Source organism: Lolium rigidum, chromosome 1 (genome assembly GCF_022539505.1).
Source record: "Lolium rigidum isolate FL_2022 chromosome 1, APGP_CSIRO_Lrig_0.1, whole genome shotgun sequence".
Lineage (NCBI taxonomy): Eukaryota > Viridiplantae > Streptophyta > Magnoliopsida > Poales > Poaceae > Lolium > Lolium rigidum.
Genome location: NC_061508.1, coordinates 204,405,809 through 204,422,695, shown reverse-complemented (window position 1 = coordinate 204,422,695; position 16,887 = coordinate 204,405,809). Strand labels below are relative to the sequence as shown.

Below are 16,887 nucleotides of genomic sequence, written 5' to 3'. Positions count from 1 at the left end.
CAATGAAACTTCTATCAAATTAATAATGGTGAAAGTTCAACAGCTTGCCTACATGTTTCACCTGTTTTAGAGCATAGGTCCTATCGACAACTATCCTAATCTGTACATAAGTATCTGGATAGATGGAATGTAGGGTGGTCACTGTAGGCCCTTAATACCGAAGATGGTATAGTACAACTGTTTCTTAATCGCCCTAACAGAAAGCCAATCCTGCAAGACCATAGCACAGGCGCATAGAGAGAGCTTTTGTACAACCAAAACGTGAGCATCCTTCCAAGCCTTGTGCAGTACTGAAAATGCCTGTTCACTTGCAAGCCACATCTTAATCCATCATCTTGTCTCTTAAATGATAACAAATTGCGTACACATTTGTACCAAAGAAATATTTAGGTTCAACAAAATTTACTTGCCACCACAATGTCACAACCAAAATCATTTACCTTTAATCCACAATGGGCATGTGCCATCATAGTCAAAAGGACATTAACCACCCCCACTACCACCTAATCAAAAGCCACAGGCCTCACAGATTGTGATTATTATTCCAAATGCACACACTCCCCCCTGTCTTCTCTGTCCAGTTTGCTTGGAATGTGGGTGAACTGGAGATGCAAACAAGACAGAACAGAAGAGGCCACAGGTATCATACGCATGCATGTAAGTTAACTTCCAAGGCAATCTTTGCGCTCAACCGAAAGCATCCACTGACTGCCGCTTCAGGGTGACATGCTTGCTCCCAAGACGAGACACCTCACCTCACTCACCTCTCCTGGCTTCTCCTAGCAGGTCTCCTTGAAGAAAGGGGAAGAAAATAGGTCGGGGAAAACGAGAGGCCTGAGGGGCTCTCGCCGTCTCACACACCAACTCGGGGAAAAGAACTCTGCACTGCATTTTTCAGGCACCTAACCTGCCCGGTAGTTTCATGGTGCGGTGCAGGGGAGTTGGGGCTCCTGGCAGAGTTTCTGTTGTGGAGGGGTGAGAGATGGCCAAGGTGCCTGATCTCGGCTCCGACTTCGCGCAGAAGATGCTGCTGGACCTCCGGCGACGCCGCGAGAGGCTCGGCTTCGGGTCTGCGGCGCAGCAGCAGCGCACGGCGTCGAACGCCGCCACGCCTCGGGGTACGTTGTTGTCAGTGTTTGTGTTGCACTCGCAGTTGTGTTCTTGCCTTTTGAAATGATCACGTGCCTATGATACTAATCCTGATGTGCTGATATTGCTGTAATCTGGTCCAAACACTCTATAGAATTCGTTTTTAGATGCTGATTTGCTGTCTATTACAGATGTTTGTTCGAATTCTCAGAAACCACTACGAAGCCAGAGGCCACAGCAAGGAGCTCCGGCTCCTCAAGCAAGAAGACCAGAAGCAACACCACCACCAAGATCATCAGTAAGCAACAGTTCCGGATCATGATACTACCTTCTATTCTAACCTCTTATCACCAATTGATTTCCTCTGCACTGGCGGTGCCAGCAACAACCCGGCAATGCCATTGCCACAGTCGGCAAGCCACGGCGTCGCCGCGAAGTCGCGCCTGTCGCAGCCGCAGACGCGCGCGCCATCGTGCCGTTCCAAGAAGGAGGAGGTGCAGGGCCGAAGCATGTCGCCGCGGGCAACGTCGACGTGCAGATGGCGGCTCTAGCCCTCGCGCTCAGCGACGGCGGCAAGCTCCGGAACATCGAGATCATGGCGCGCAAGGGCTCCGTCTTCTTACGAGGGCCGGACACGCCGGGCCACCAGCGTGGAGGCGCCGGCGGCGTTGCGATCGGGGTGCAGGACCTAAACGACATGCTCATGGCGGCGTACTCTTCGGGCGGTGGGAGGAGGAGGCCTGACGAGCCCGGGAAGAGGCTCTTCGGAGGATCCATGGACATGGAGGAGGCACTGAGCATGCTGGTGATGCTCCAAGACGCCTCGGGGTACATGGAAGGATCGGGGAGCGGCAAGGTGCTGCTGCTGAAGGGTAAGGAGAACCGGGAGAGTTCAGCGACGCGCTCGCCCAGCTCAGCTAGGATTGTGGAGCTCGTTGAAGAAGAATCTGAGACAGAGCAGGCCAAGAATGCTTCTATGCAGATAGTTGTTCACAACAAGTTTCAGAGCCATCATAGTCCAGGCAGCAGCTCAGTCACGCAGTCTGGTGCAAGCGATTCCCAGACCAGCAATGCTTCTGAAGGCGAAAAGGATGGCTCAAAAGTGAGGATGCCGAGCGTGATCGCCAAGCTGATGGGGCTGGACAATCTTCCATCTTCGGGGAAGACCGTAGTGGAGCGCAAGGGGACTGAGAGGTTTGTTAAGCCTGAATCTGTGACAAGGATGGAGATCAGAGCGAATGCGATGGGCCGCAAGTTGCCGATACGGATTGTAGCTTCAGAGAAGGTGCTATCCAATGGACAACACAATATTATGTTGTCTGAGGATTGGAAGAATAGCCTGACAAGTTTTAGAGAATCTGAACTGTCAAACAGTTCATCGCACCCTGCAACTAGTAATAAGCACGTAAGGGTGACCATGAGAGAAATGTTGAGAAAGATGGTAGGAGCAGAGAGAGGGGCTGATGGAAGCCAAGAAGTTGAAGAGAGGATCATCCATGAGGACAAGACGGCTACTGAAGAAATCAAACTGCAGAAGCCTGTTAGTGTCGGGTGCCGAATCGACTCGGGTAAGAAGATGGATTTTCTGAAAAGATTTAGGAAGAATTCAGACAGCAGACCAGCCATGGAAGATAAGCACATTGCTCAAGAAAAGAGTGCATCCGTTGGGAAGAAGCAAGCAACAGGCATGAAACGGTTGCTGGGGAGGGACAGTGAGGCCAAATCAAGGAGGGCAAGAGAAAAGCTTAACAAGGAAAATCTTGCCACTGCAGAAACCAAGGTTGCAGATCCTGGAAAGAATATCAAGGCAGATCAGATAAGACGGCAAGCACAGAGTAAGCACATAGAAAGACAAACTACACCGAGGAAAGTGCGGAATCGCCGAGAAACACCAAGCGAAACATCGAGTTGGAACTTAGAAGACAAGAATTCACTGATGTCAGAAGCAGCACATATGAAAGAGAAGCCTGAATATTCGGTAGTGATACAACGGGAGGATGAAGAGCCTGCAGAAGTAAATGATGTCAGTCTTAGCAAACCATCAGATAGCACTAATGGTGATGGAGGTTTTTCGGAACAATTGTCAATCGTAGCGAGAGGCAGCACCACAACCAGAGAAGCTTCCTCAGATCAACCTTTACAGAAAATAACTGAAGGAGCAAGTGATCCTACAATTGCTGTACAGGCAAACGAGGAGTTAAATTTTTCGGATCAGAGTGCAGTGGCTGAGATAAGTGTAAGTCTGTCCAAACTAGGCGGGCATCTAGTAAATTCTCGTGCTCGCGCGTTATATTGTTCTAACGAAGCGTGTATTTTGGTCTAAAATGCAGGATGGAAGGACCAGCCACACAACTAGTGAAAGTACACGGATACCTGAAACATTCACTGAAGAAGCACACCAACAGCAACAGCAACAACAACACGTGATGGTGAAAGAGCAACCGACTGATGGTAGGCTTATTCTTGTGTACTGTAGTAGTAAACGGAAGAAATCGACACCTTTGTCAGAAGCTATTGAATGGGCAACCCTATGCTTTCATTGCAGGTCTGGATCATACCACAACCTCCACCGATTCGACAGGTTCGCAGGAACACACGACACATGTCGTCTCATTCGATTCTTTCACAGACAACCAGCTCCTGCTCGCGAGGATGCTGGCAAAGGACCGATATTTGCTTGAAACCGCGAAGGCGATAGTCAGAGTTCACGATCCTGTCAGTTTCATTGACGATGACAATCGGCTGGACAAAGGCAACTATGATCTCCTCTCCGACGTAGCCCGGGAAGTGATCAGAAGAAAAGGTAAAAGGACCGAGGCGCTGGAGGATGTCAGCGTGGCGTGCACGGTGACCATGAAACTGCGGCATCTCGATGATCTCGTCAGGGAACTGGACGGCGACGTTGAGAGCCTCGACATTCAGAACAGCATGGCTGAAGGCTTGCAGAAGATACTTCAGAGCGACATTCAGAACGACCACCCCGACGCCAACTCAACGTGGGATTTCGGATGGAACCGCGTGTCGAAGCTGCCAATCGAGAAGAACGAGGTCGTCAAGGACCTGGAGAAGAACATACTGGGCGGCATCATCACGGACGTGGCGAGGGATCTCATCGGAGTATCGGTGCGGCATGGCTCTTGTGCCTGCGTGGCTTGACTCTTGAGTGGAAGTGAAGAGATACGAATTTTAGAGTGCCTGATGTCACTACGTTAGCCTAAATTTTTGTTATGTGCCACATTTTTTTCGTTGTAAATCTTTTTTTCTTGTATAAAGGAAATGTGTCGTGCTTGAGTTCTTTTCCATTTTCAGACATGCTCTAACTTTTTAGGTCTTAGGGCCTGTTTGATTTAGAGGATTTGAATAGGAAATTTATATGATTAAATTTTATAGAATTTTTTTCTATGATGGTTGTTTGATTTCTATGATTGATTCTCATAGAGCATGACCGCTTTGCACTAGATTTCGCAGGAAATCAAAGATCCACGCATACCTCTTTTTCATAACCCTTTGCTTTTCCTGTTGTGAAATCAAATAAACTTTGTCGAAAAAAATGTAGGATTAGGGTGAATTCATGTAGGATTAGGGGGGCATGAGTGCCTGACATTGCAATTCTACATTTTTCCTAATTCTATGTTTTTCATATCCTCAAAACATGTTGGACATCCCACGACACAGATGCCCTCGCTGATACATCTTAAATGTATCTACTCTTTCAAGCACTTTGCTCAAAGATTTCCTCTAAAATCTAAGCATACTTGGAATAAACTGTTTAATCTGACATTGATCTTAGCAAAAGTCTTCTTTCTCTGTTTTCGCATGAATCAAAATCGTGGAAAAATACCACAAAAGTTTTTTCACCAAAAGATGAGGCCTGGAACTTGGAATCACACGAGAGGACCCAAGAGGCCCAAACGAGGACCAGTGGCGCGCCCTATGCTGGTGGCGCGCCACTATGGCCCGTTTGGCCCTCGAGCGTCATCTCGCCTCCTCCCTTCGCGTGCTGCCTTATATACCCTAAAAACTTACCCCTCCAAAAGTACGAAGCTTTTCGCGAAACAGAGCGCCGCCACATCCACGATCTTCGTTTTCGGGGCCAGATTGATCATGCTCTCCACCCCGGAGAGGGTGATTTCGAGGGCTTCTTCACCATCACCGCCACCAACGTCATCACCAACAACCATGTGCTCACTCTCTATCATCATGAGTGAGTAGTTCTCTGTAGGCATAGGAGGTGGATGGGGTTTGAATGAGATTGGTCGTGTAATCATCCATATGTATCAAGATTTGAGATGTTTGTCTTGAGGATATTCATGTATGAGTGTTGGTACACCTTTGCTATGTTTAATGCTTGTTACTAGGGTCCAAGTGACACGATTTTAGTACTGAACCTATATTTCTCTATCATATATATGAGGTTGATATTTATGTGGAAGGTGTATTGCTTATTGTTATGTTGAACCTGCGAATCCCTGCAGTGATAATTAGGAAAAAAATAAGGGGAATATGTGATAGATCGAGGATATTATGTGTTCACGAAGTCTAATGCTTAGACCTTAATTGCTTGTAGTTCCAAGTTGGCTCCGGTAAAATGAGCAGGCAGGACAAAACATGTTATGTAAATTCTCCTTTTTAGTATGCATAGCTATATTTGGATCACAAACCTACACACAAGTGAATTAGAGATGAATGCTATATTATTAGGATTACATTATATGATCAATATCATTCTTGCAACACCATGCTATCACCTCATGCCTACGCTTTTAGTCACTGAAAGTTACACATCATTACTTCTGGTGAAAGCTAGAAATTTTTATTATTGTTTACTATTTTATTCTACTGCTTTGAATCAATAACTACAAATCACCACTTGCTCTATGAGTTTATTGATATACAAGTGTGGTTGAGAGTTACGTCTCAATTGCTAAAGTCTTATTGGTATTTGTGTGTTCCCCTTGAGTCGAACTATAAATTTAGGTAATGCTTCCCATCGAAGATTTCAGCGATCCCCTATACTTGTGGGCATCACTCGCCACCATCAATGTTTGCACATAGATCGAAACAACATCAGATCTAGCGCTGCCGCCCTAGCATCGACAACATCCTCCATTAGTCCCTCTAGGAGAAGCTTATTCCAAGCACAAAACCCCCGATGGGTAGCGACGTTGGTTTGCTATCATCCGCCAAACCAGCAAGTATGAGCCCCCTACCCCAAGTTTCCACTATATGGAGGACATGCACCACACCTCGATAACACTTCCAAGAAGGTGACGGCCTCCATGGACATCAACGACAAAAAGTGACGACGGGCTTTCACCCATTCAAGATTGTCATTAATTATGTAAATCACACATTTCAGCTCCATACACTTTAGGCTATCCGAGTGCATGTTTTTTTCTGCCCTTGCTAACTATGCTACCTTCCGTTGTGTTGTTCTCAGTGCATGTTATGTTATGCCTTCCACTGTGATGTGTTTTGATGTGTTGCCTAAATGTTTGTTATGCACCATATAAAATATTGTGAGAAACAACCAGCTTCGTACTCATTTCACGATCTATTTAGTCCTTGTGGAGGACATTTGATCTGTGGAAAAAAAGAAACTACAGTTATGTTATCTTGCCATGCATGATGAGAGTACATACTACCAGCATAATCATGCATGGTAGCAAATTACTTACATATATCTTTGCAGCTTTTTTGCTTGTGGTTGGGGAGTATACTCCATGAAACAAAACTTTTTATATAGTTAGTGAGTGAGTTTTGTGTGGATGTTTCTTGTCTTGTGATGACCCAATACTTTCGTTGTTTTTTTCTATTTTCTAGTAGAGATGTAGAAAACTTCTCTAGTGGCATCAAGTTGATTCTATTGGTATGCAGTGAATGCTAGTCCTTTGTAGTTTGAATCGTGTTTAGTTTTTGTGCCATTTTCTTTCATAGATCTGTTCAAGCTCTTAACTTATAGCTTGTTTCCTCAAATTCAGGGTGCATGATTTTCCAGCAGTACCATTCTCAGTTTAAAATCACTAGCCTCTAGATATCAGTAGCCCAATATGTTGCATACTTAATCAGAAAAACTTTGATTAATATAACAGTCTTGAAAGAAATTATCAGACATTGGGATGGAGGTTTGACATGGAAGCTTCTAGATAACCTTAGATCCATCAATGAGCTTACACTTACTATATCTAACTACAACGCGGATTTGTTACCATGGTGGCTAGCTACGCACCCACCCATGGCCATTGGATATAGTGTGCCAAAAAATGAAGGGGTCAAGATACCTATGGATTACAATGGAATCAACAAACGGCATTGTGGTGTGGCGTTTGTAGCCGTTTGCATGCTGGCCTGTTTTGGTAGTTGTATTCTACATTGTAGAATCTGAGCAAATGCTAATGCAACATCGACTGTATGCAGAAAAAAATACGTTTAGAATACACATGATGCTTTCGTTGGTTCCTACACTTAGTAAATGCTGTTTAGCTTGCATAGCTACCAGTTCCATGTAAAACGAGTTCCTTTGTACTAGAAAAACACTACCATGCTCAATATGGCGTTTGAAACTACCATGCTCAATATGGCGTTCGTTTTTGCCATGCTGAACCTGCATACTAAAATCGCTTGTACCAATGATATTATGGATGATACGCTGGCAATTCCTCTTCCTATGTAAAACGTCCACGCACAGAAATCTTTCTACGGTTTTTCTATCACCATTTTGAACCGTTAAGCATTTTGCTCGCTCGCTCAACGGAATGGACATGATACTGAACATGCCTAACAGCCCTTGAGGCTGCAGCTGAACTAGCAGATATACTGGACATTCCATCTGACGCTCAACGGAATTGGATCGCCTCTTAACTTGTATTGATTTCATAATGTCAAAACCTATAGCTGTTACATGGGTATAAAATACAGGAAAATGTTGCAGCACCAATATGAGTCGGTGATGATTTCTAGTATGTATACGGAACACGCACAAGATGCCGTGCCTGGAGCCAGCCAAGGACGGCAGGACCGGAGGACCGAGTCAGGCGAGGTGGGCCGTGGGCGGAGAAGCTAGGCCCTGGTGACGACGTGGTTGGTCTTGTTGGTGGAGGCGTTGGCGGCGAGCGTGTGTACCGCCACCGAGTCGAATGTCGCCAGCTGCTCCTTACCGTAGCGCGCCGCCACGCCGTGGAGCAGCACGACGACGAGCTGGTGTTTCGGCTTCATCGTGGTGCTGACTGGCGCCTCCATGGTGGTACTGGTCATGCTCTCGGTCGTCACTCGCCATCTTCCTGGCTACCTCTGCTCCAGCCGAAGGATGGCGGCGGCGCGTCAGCGACGATACGGAACTTGGGCGTGGCCGAGGTAGGAGGACGATGCGGCGCCGAGATCGACGAAGCCGTCCTGGCCATGTACCAACGACGTCGTACTCCTCAGAGGTGACCAGCAAGGAGGAGGGCACGGAGTGTGGCAGCAATCCAGCCTTGATCGAACCCGACACGGTCTGTACTCATCCTCCACATCTTGGGATGTCCAATGATCGCCCCACTGCATGCATGAAAGGTGGATGGATGGGGAAGGTGGAGTTGGGGACGTGGTGAAGAATGGCTATGGCGGACAAGCAACTACATTTGAGGATTAAACGATCTCACTTTTTCACGAATGATTGAGCTTGGCTAGCCTAGACAATGATCTTGAAGACAAAAAGGTGGTATAACTATAAGCTAGCTGCTTGCTAATCCACAAGGGGCGCCGAATGGAGTGGAAGACATCTAAATATACACTTTGATTTACACTTTAAATGAAGCACCGGGGTTGGGAGGAGTTGGGACTGACATGCAAAAAGGTGTGATACATGTCGATTTGTATTTCGTAATGATGTACAGTTTGCATAGCGGTATTTTCTACTTTGGTAGCTGAGCATCATGTGTATTGCAAAGTGTATTGCAACTAATGGTGTGGTTTCAAAATTTGAAAATTGTGCTCCTGTACAGCTGTTTGAGAGACGCCGTTAGTGTGCTTCCGTTTAGAAATTGTGATCTCAAGTGTACATCTGGTAAAGTATGTTGTATATCCAACGGCTGGTGGGGTGTGCACAGCTAGCCACCATGGCAGCCCACTATTTTGGTATCTAACTATGTGAAGAAGAATGCACTTATAATGGGAAGGAAACCATGGGAGTGCACATCCACTTACATCAAGGCCATTACTTGGTCGTTTGAATGCCATATTGATTCAATCTAGTAGTTTTGATTGTGAATTAGGTGAAAATTTTATTTTTGCATGGAATCATGAACTCTGCCTTGGGAGTGCTAGCAACAAATCTTTATTTCTTATCGATTGAAAAATTATTTAATATAGGGGTTCACAAATTCTGAGGTGAGTCATTATTATTATTACCTTATGTAGGATCTTATTTACATATAATTTGTGTTATGTGTATTCAATTGTATGACAATGCTATTAAACCTGTCTGCAAAATTATTATGTAGGGAGTGACCTAATGGACATGCATGTGATGCCATCGATCTAATTGACATTCATTCAAGTGTCGAGTGTGATGCAATCATTCCCCTAATTGACTTCTCGGTGGTCTAGCTATGATATTATCTTTGCCACCTGTACATAGTGACACTAGGCCTTCTTTTGTGACCTTTGTTTGTATTAGAAAGTCAGTGGCAGAATCTCATGACTTAAATAGCAGGAAATCAATAGAAGGTGATAAGGAGAGTGACAAGTTTGAAATTCAGAACTTCTGCTTTCTTCCTAATATTATATTTAATCTCCATGAGGAGTATCATTATCTTAACCTTGTTGATGAAATTACAAGGCGTAGTTCTCAGAAAAGTGACAACACAGGAACATGGACACATGCACATGATCCTCCTGGCCGCCAAGATAGACTCTTGGAAGTGGAGATTTTTTTTTTTCAAAATCAACACGTAACTCCTCAAAATTCGATATTAGGAACATGAAGGTACTATTTATTTTTTGGGGTTGAATTGCACATTTTCTGCGGGCTGAAGCAAAGCAAAAACCCAATGGTATAGAAATTATGTAGTATTACCAGACCACAGATGGCACTTATTCGACCACAAATGAACAGATAAAAATGGAATGAAAATGATTAAAAGATAACATATTGTAAACAACACAAATACACTCTACCACCGCTATGATAGACCTGCATATTTACTCTAGAAACCTCTGTCAAAATATTTTCCAGTCTATATGCTCGTGAAACTGTCGCCTAAGATATTTAAGTATACTAGGATCGATGAACATAACACGCACATATTTCAAAAGTATGTCGAGGGAGGATTTTGATTTGTCACTTTATCTCATATATAGGACCACTTTTTTTGTAGGAAAGGATTTTAAGTGATAACGTCCTAAAAGTAATAAGCAATGTAACTATAGTTACAAAATACGATCCAAAGTTAGGGCAAGTGTAGTAGTAATGACACATATTATAATTGTACAATAGGAAAATTCTTACCTTGAACTTTAGTTGTTGGTTCATAAGTGCAACATAGGAATATGCTAATTTAAATTGTGTATTAAAACTTATTCATAAAAAGGTAAAAAATGTGATTAATTTTGCCAAGTGTAGTAACACAACAGTGCAGTACATATAAAATTGATGTAAAGCAACATTATTGAAAGGTTATAGTGCAACATTTATGTTCGACATAGTACTAGCAAATAGTGCCGCAAGTTGAAGGTTTCAAAATGACTGTCATTCCACCATTTCCATCCTTTCAAAATATACCTGCCGCAAGGGATGATATTATATTACCCATTGCGTCGGCCTTGAACAAAAGGGATCTTGTCGTGAACAGAATGACCTCCTAGGAGGTACGAGGCATTGCTTGTTGGATATTGCCGGTGCCAGGACGCACCAGGGCGGGCACACCGTTCCTTAGCCAGCTAGCGCCGACGTTGGGACGTACCAGGTGTGGCACACCGTTAGTGATCCGGTGGAGCACACCTCCGGCTGACATAGGCGGCTACGCTATGGCGATACCTGTGTACACGGGAAGGAAAGAACTGCCTATTGGGTGGAATGTAAGATCCATGGATCCAGCTGAAAGCTTTTTGTCGTGCACGGTCAAAATGAAACTGCTCATTCAACATGAAAGCCAGGAATATCATTATCTTAAGTTCTTAACCATGTTGACGAAATTATAAGGTGTAGTTCTCAGAAAAAGTGACAACGCATGAACATGGACACTGACACATGCCCCTCCTAGCGGCCAAGATCGACTCATGGAACTAGATCTAGGTGTTTTTCCAAATCAACGCATAACTCCACAAATTTTGATATTAGTAAGAGGAAGCTACTATTTATTTTTTGGGGTTGAATTACACATTTGTATGCAGGCCGTAGATCAAAGCAACAAAAAAACAAGATTGTATAGAAATCATGTAGTGTTACTAGCACATAGATGACACTAATTCGGCCATAAATTAACAAATAAAAATACAATGACAATGATTCAAAGATAGACCATTGCAAATAACACATTTACACTCTACAACAGTTATGATATGATAGACCGTGACATTTACTCTAGGAACCACTTTCAAAATAGTTTTTACTTTTTAGTCCACTTGCATGGGAACTCTCGCCCAAGATATTTAAGTATACTAGGATGAACATAACACACATATTGCAGAAATTGATCCATGTAGGATTTTGATTTGTCACTTTATCTCATGTATAGGAACATTTTTTATGTAAGAAATTATTTTAAGTGACAACATCTCAAAAGTAATTAGTAATGTAATTATAGTTATGAAATACGATCTAAGGTTAGCGCAAGTTTAGTAGTAATCATAGTAAAAAAGTGTGTAGTAATGAAACACATTATAATTTTACAATAAGAAAAGAAATCTTACCTTGAATTTTAGTTGTTGGTTCATAAGTGAAAAATAAGAATATGCTAATTTAAATAGTATATAAAAGTTAGTCACAAAAAGGAAAAATGTGATTAATTTTGCCAAGTGTAAAAAAAATGTACCAACACCATGTACTAGTACATGTAGATGATATCGCGGAATGCGTGTGACGAGGGATCACCTCGCCAATGCCTACGTATTGTAGACTTGGGTTTCGGAGAAAGCGACGATGGAGATTCCGGGAGCGAGATTAGGCACACGACGTACCCAGCTTCGGGTCCCCTCGGTGGAGGATCCCTACGTGCTGCTAGCAATCCAGTATATGATCATAGATGTGTTTACGGGGTGCCGCCGTAGCGGAGCTATGTTGTCTATATTCTGTCTATCACGTTCTCCCCTTATTTCGGGTGCCCTGGCTAGCTTTATATATGCAACCAGCCTAGGGTTTTACAAGAGTCCTAGTCGACTACTTCTTCGGGTTGCCTTGTTGGGCCTTCTCCATATTAGGTCTCCTCCATATTGGGCCGAGCTAGGTATACTAATAATGGGTACCCGAAGGGTATGCCCATGTCGATAGCCCCCGAGTTTATAGGGAAGTCAAAGACTTGCGTAGAAACTCCAAGCATAACCATCTCCGGAGTCGAAGAAAATACAAGGCGAGGTCCATGTCGTAGATCATGTGTAGCGTAGATGATGTCGACGATTCTTGAAATTATCGGGTGCGCGGCAGCGCTCCCGATGGGAGTAGCCCCCGAGTCTATGGGCAAGTGCTTGCACTTGGGCATAGACTCAAGTTGTACTACTCGATGAAGAACTTAACTATATTTACGGGAGGACTCGATGAAATCCATGTGCTCCCGATGGGAGTAGGCTCCACTCGAGTCGTAGAATCGAGTTGAGTCCGCAAACCTTGATTGTCATAGATGCTTGTCGAAGTTATTTTCTATCGGGTGCGCGACCAGCGCTCCCGATGGGAGTAGCCCCGAGGCTACAGCCAAGTGTTTGCACTTGGGTGTAGGCTCAACTTGCTTTTAATCGACGAGCACAATTTTTCCTCTTTCTTGTATCTTATCGGGAGGATGAACAATACTCTCGATAAGAGTAGCCCCGAGCCTATGAGCAGGTGCTTGCACCTAGGCATAGGCTCGAGTTGTACTACTCAATAATCAACTTGGCACAGCCCCTCTTTTTTATCGACTCCGGGTCTTTGCTATTTTTATTTGACATCCATATCTATATTGTACAGGGATAATGGTAATTGGGGCTAGTTCATCTGACGGATCAGGTACTAGTTAACTGCTCTAGTGGCAATCCGCAAAAACCTACTTCAAGATCACGTCCCTGGACATGATCTCGGGATACTCGGTGTAAACTCCGACAGGTGCCGCTTAAGGTCTTACCATTCTGTCGAGTCCCGGTCATATTTATCGGGTACCTAACGCGTCCGTTAGGATTTTTCTTCGTATCTGTTGATACGGATAAAAGTAGCAGAGCGCAGTCTTCGGCGATGCCACGCCCAGCAGAACGGATCTGGGGTCTTACCTTCGCAAATTGGCGGCATTTAGAAATTGATCGCAACTTTGGCGTTCTGAGAATATATTGTCGAGTGCCTTGTTCGGCTGATGCAATGACCCATTTTGCGGGTTCTTCTATATTTTTCTCTCGGGCTTGATGAGACAGCTAAATATATTGGTGCTTCTATATTGTCGTCAAGCACATCGCCGATGCTCTTGCTCAGAACAAATGACGAGTCAATGGACCCGAAGATTTGTCCATCCTCTTTTCTTTTTCTCCCCTTTTTTTTTCTACTCCTCTTTTTTTTTTTTTTTTTTTTTTTTGATTTCTCCTTGATGATAATTTCGTCGAGTTCCTCCCTCAGGAAAATTTCTTCGGGTCCTCCTTGAGGACAATTCTTCGGGTCCTCTTTGAGGACAATTTCTTCGGCACCTCCTTGAGTATAATTCTTCGGCACCTCCTTGAGGATAATTCTTCGGGACCTTCCTGAAGAAAAAAATTTCGGAACCTTCTTGAAGAAAAAATTTCGGCACCTTCTTGAATAAAATTTTGGCGGGTGCTCTTTTGATTTCGTCGGGTTCCTCCCTGAAGAAGATTTTGTCGGGTTCTCTCTTGAAGAAAATTTCGTCGGGTTCTCTCAAGATTTCGTCGGGTTCTCTTTTGAAGACAATTTCGTCGGGTTCTCTCTTATATACTTTGAATTTTGCTTTCTCTTTTTGGACACGACGAAGTTAATGCATGATGAAATCTTCGAGTGTAGATAAGAAGTCAAACTGAAGTAGAAACCACCAAATATCGGTAATAGATGCCGCCAAATTGTTGCCGAAGAAATAGCCAAGCCCCCGAGCGCTGCTGGGGTGATGTCATGATTGTTGCTTAGGCGCCATGTCGCAGTTGTGACCCTGGACGAAGTCATTTGTCGAGCCCCCGAGCTTTGCTAAAAACATTGTGCCGAAGTAGTGGTTGCCTGAAATATTATATTGTAGCTCTGCTCAGAGGCGAAATCGTTGTCGAGCCCCGAGTGTTAGATCCATGGATATGCGACGCCATTAAATATGAAGCATATATTGAAGATGAATCCACCGATATCATAGAGAATGAATCCATTGACTCGAAGAAAATAAATCCAGTAATATTCATAGATGATAAATCCACCGGAAGTGCACCAGGTAGTATTATATACCATAAATGATAAATCCATGAAACCGAAGATAAAGATCCATTGACCCGAAGAAAATAAATTCACTGACCCGAAGAATATAACTCCGGTACCGAAGAAGATAGATCCATTGACCCGAAGAAAATAAATTCACTGGCCCAAAGAAAATAGCTCTAGTAATAAGCATAGATGATAAATCCACCGAAGAAATTAAATCCAGTAATAATCATAGATGATAAATCCACTGTTCCAGAAATGCGTCGGGTAATGTTGTATAAGAGTAAGCCAGTAATATTCATATAGATGAATCTTATAAGATGAATCCGATGAAAAAGAAATCCAATAAGCCGAAGAAGATGACTCCACTGATCCGAAGAAGGTAATTTCACTAAGCCGAAAATAAATCCACGGAGCCGAAGGAGATATATCCAGAGGCGATGAAAAAAAATTCACCAAGTAATCGAGTGTATTTGTGGTAATAAAGTAATGGCACAGCCCCCAGTGTTGGATGAATTTGCTCTAATATTGCAATGTCACAGCCCCCGGATATTCGGGTATGGTGAAGGTGAAAAATAATTGACTCTAGTAAGAGGAACACTTAGCTTTTTTTATATCGGCTGCAGTAGAGCTGATGTGGAAGTAAGTCATGTGGCGGACACAGTCGATGTAGTCACGTGGCGCCTGGCCGGAAGTAATCGATGAAGAGAACGCAGTCGAGGTGGCGGGGGTAGTGGATCGACGAGTTTACGACGGGCGAACGCGCGTTGTCGGGTGCGATGGGTGAGCCCCCGAGCATGATGGATTCTTCATGGCGAGTAAAGTGCATCAATCTGTATGCAGAAAAAATAGACAAATTCCAAACAAGTGCATGTATACTTGGTTGTAGTACATAACAAATAGCTTAAAAATAACTATATCAATAACATCTAATATTCTTTTTTTATAAGTAAAGCGAAAAATTTCGGAAGATTGTGTATAATTTGCGAAACGGAGAAAATAATTTAGAAGTAATCGGAAGAATAGCACCTGGGTTTTTGCGAGAAGTAATAATACTGTCATGCTTTCATAAGGTACTAGTATACTTCATTATTTGTATCCATAGCTCAATTTCATCAATCGATGTATGCACATAACAATCATGTAAAAGGATTAGACTCGGGTTAGCACATGATGACTTGGGTTGCATTTTTTTTTTGAATAGTTATTAATTGGAAATATAGCACATGATGATCTCTTTGTCGGATGATCTTATACGGCTGTGCCGTCGTTAGCTGAGATTACGAAACTATAGCATGTGAAGTACGTAATTCTATCAAGGAGTTAATTTGTGAAAGTGAAAGTATTAGAAGAATAGCACCTGGGAGTATTTTTTTGGCAAGAACGTGAGCTGATCGCTTTTGTTTGGATCGTGTAGCCCCATGGCAGTCGGCGGACGGGCCAGCAGATTGACTGTTTCTTCCGATTTCCCGTACAAGCTTCGGCATCCATGAAGTGTGCATCCGATTGATGCTAGACGATTGCTCGTGAATAGCGATTTGGCCGCGTATGCGCTCCTTTTTTTTCTGAACGGCAGCTGCATCACGCGTAAGATCGGATCTGACTTGTTTTGATTTCAATCTCGTGACGACGAACTCGATGGATCCCGCCCGGATAACAAAATCCAGTCGCCGCGATTCCCACAGACGGCGCCAATTGACGAGGGATCACCTCGCCAATGCCTACGTATTGTAGACTTGGGTTTCGGAGAAAGCGACGATGGAGATTCCGGGAGCGAGATTAGGCACACGACGTACCCAGCTTCGGGTCCCCTCGGTGGAGGATCCCTACGTGCTGCTAGCAATCCAGTATATGATCATAGATGTGTTTACAGGGTGCCGCCGTAGCGGAGCTATGTTGTCTATATTCTGTCTATCTGTTCTCCCCTTATTTCGGGTGCCCTGGCTAGCTTTATATATGCAACCAGCCTAGGGTTTTACAAGAGTCCTAGTCGACTACTTCTTCGGGTTGCCTTGTTGGGCCTTCTCCATATTAGGTCTCCTCCATATTGGGCCGAGCTAGATATACTAATAATGGGTACCCGAAGGGTATGCCCATGTCAGCGTGTTCAACTATTGATTCATATGTGTTTGTGGATTTGTTTATATGCTATCGGTACGAATGGGGTTTCAACAAGTTTGACGAACAAAAGGTTCAGATTTTCATATGTACATGTGGATGGCTTCTCAATTCAAATA

General features: G+C 43.8%; 1 protein-coding gene across 2 annotated transcripts; it reads left to right on the top strand.

Annotated features, from left to right (window-relative positions):
• Window positions 1-129: 129 nt before the first annotated feature.
• On the top strand, window positions 130-4,429 carry LOC124688332. 2 transcript variants are annotated; one of them, XM_047222032.1, is made up of 6 exons: window positions 130-640; window positions 784-1,118; window positions 1,281-1,387; window positions 1,472-3,325; window positions 3,420-3,540; window positions 3,635-4,429. In XM_047222032.1, exons 2-6 carry the CDS (start codon window positions 983-985, stop codon window positions 4,243-4,245), a joined length of 2,829 nt encoding a protein of 942 aa, XP_047077988.1. In that variant the 5' UTR covers window positions 130-640; window positions 784-982; the 3' UTR covers window positions 4,246-4,429. The 2 variants fall into 2 exon arrangements, with proteins under 2 accessions (XP_047077988.1, XP_047077980.1); XM_047222024.1 differs by having other exon boundaries at window positions 130-657; window positions 787-1,118.
• The last annotated feature ends 12,458 nt before the right edge of the window (window positions 4,430-16,887 follow it).

What these genes read in the sequence shown, in the direction of transcription:
- LOC124688332 (XM_047222032.1), top strand. Translation starts at nt 983, where the DNA reads ATGGCCAAGGTGCCTGATCTCGGCTCCGACTTCGCGCAGAAGATGCTG. An exon ending in GAACGCCGCCACGCCTCGGG is followed by an intron (nt 1,119 to 1,280) that starts GTACGTTGTTGT and finishes TGTCTATTACAG; the next exon opens with ATGTTTGTTCGAATTCTCAG. An exon ending in GTGCAGTGGCTGAGATAAGT is followed by an intron (nt 3,326 to 3,419) that starts GTAAGTCTGTCC and finishes TCTAAAATGCAG; the next exon opens with GATGGAAGGACCAGCCACAC.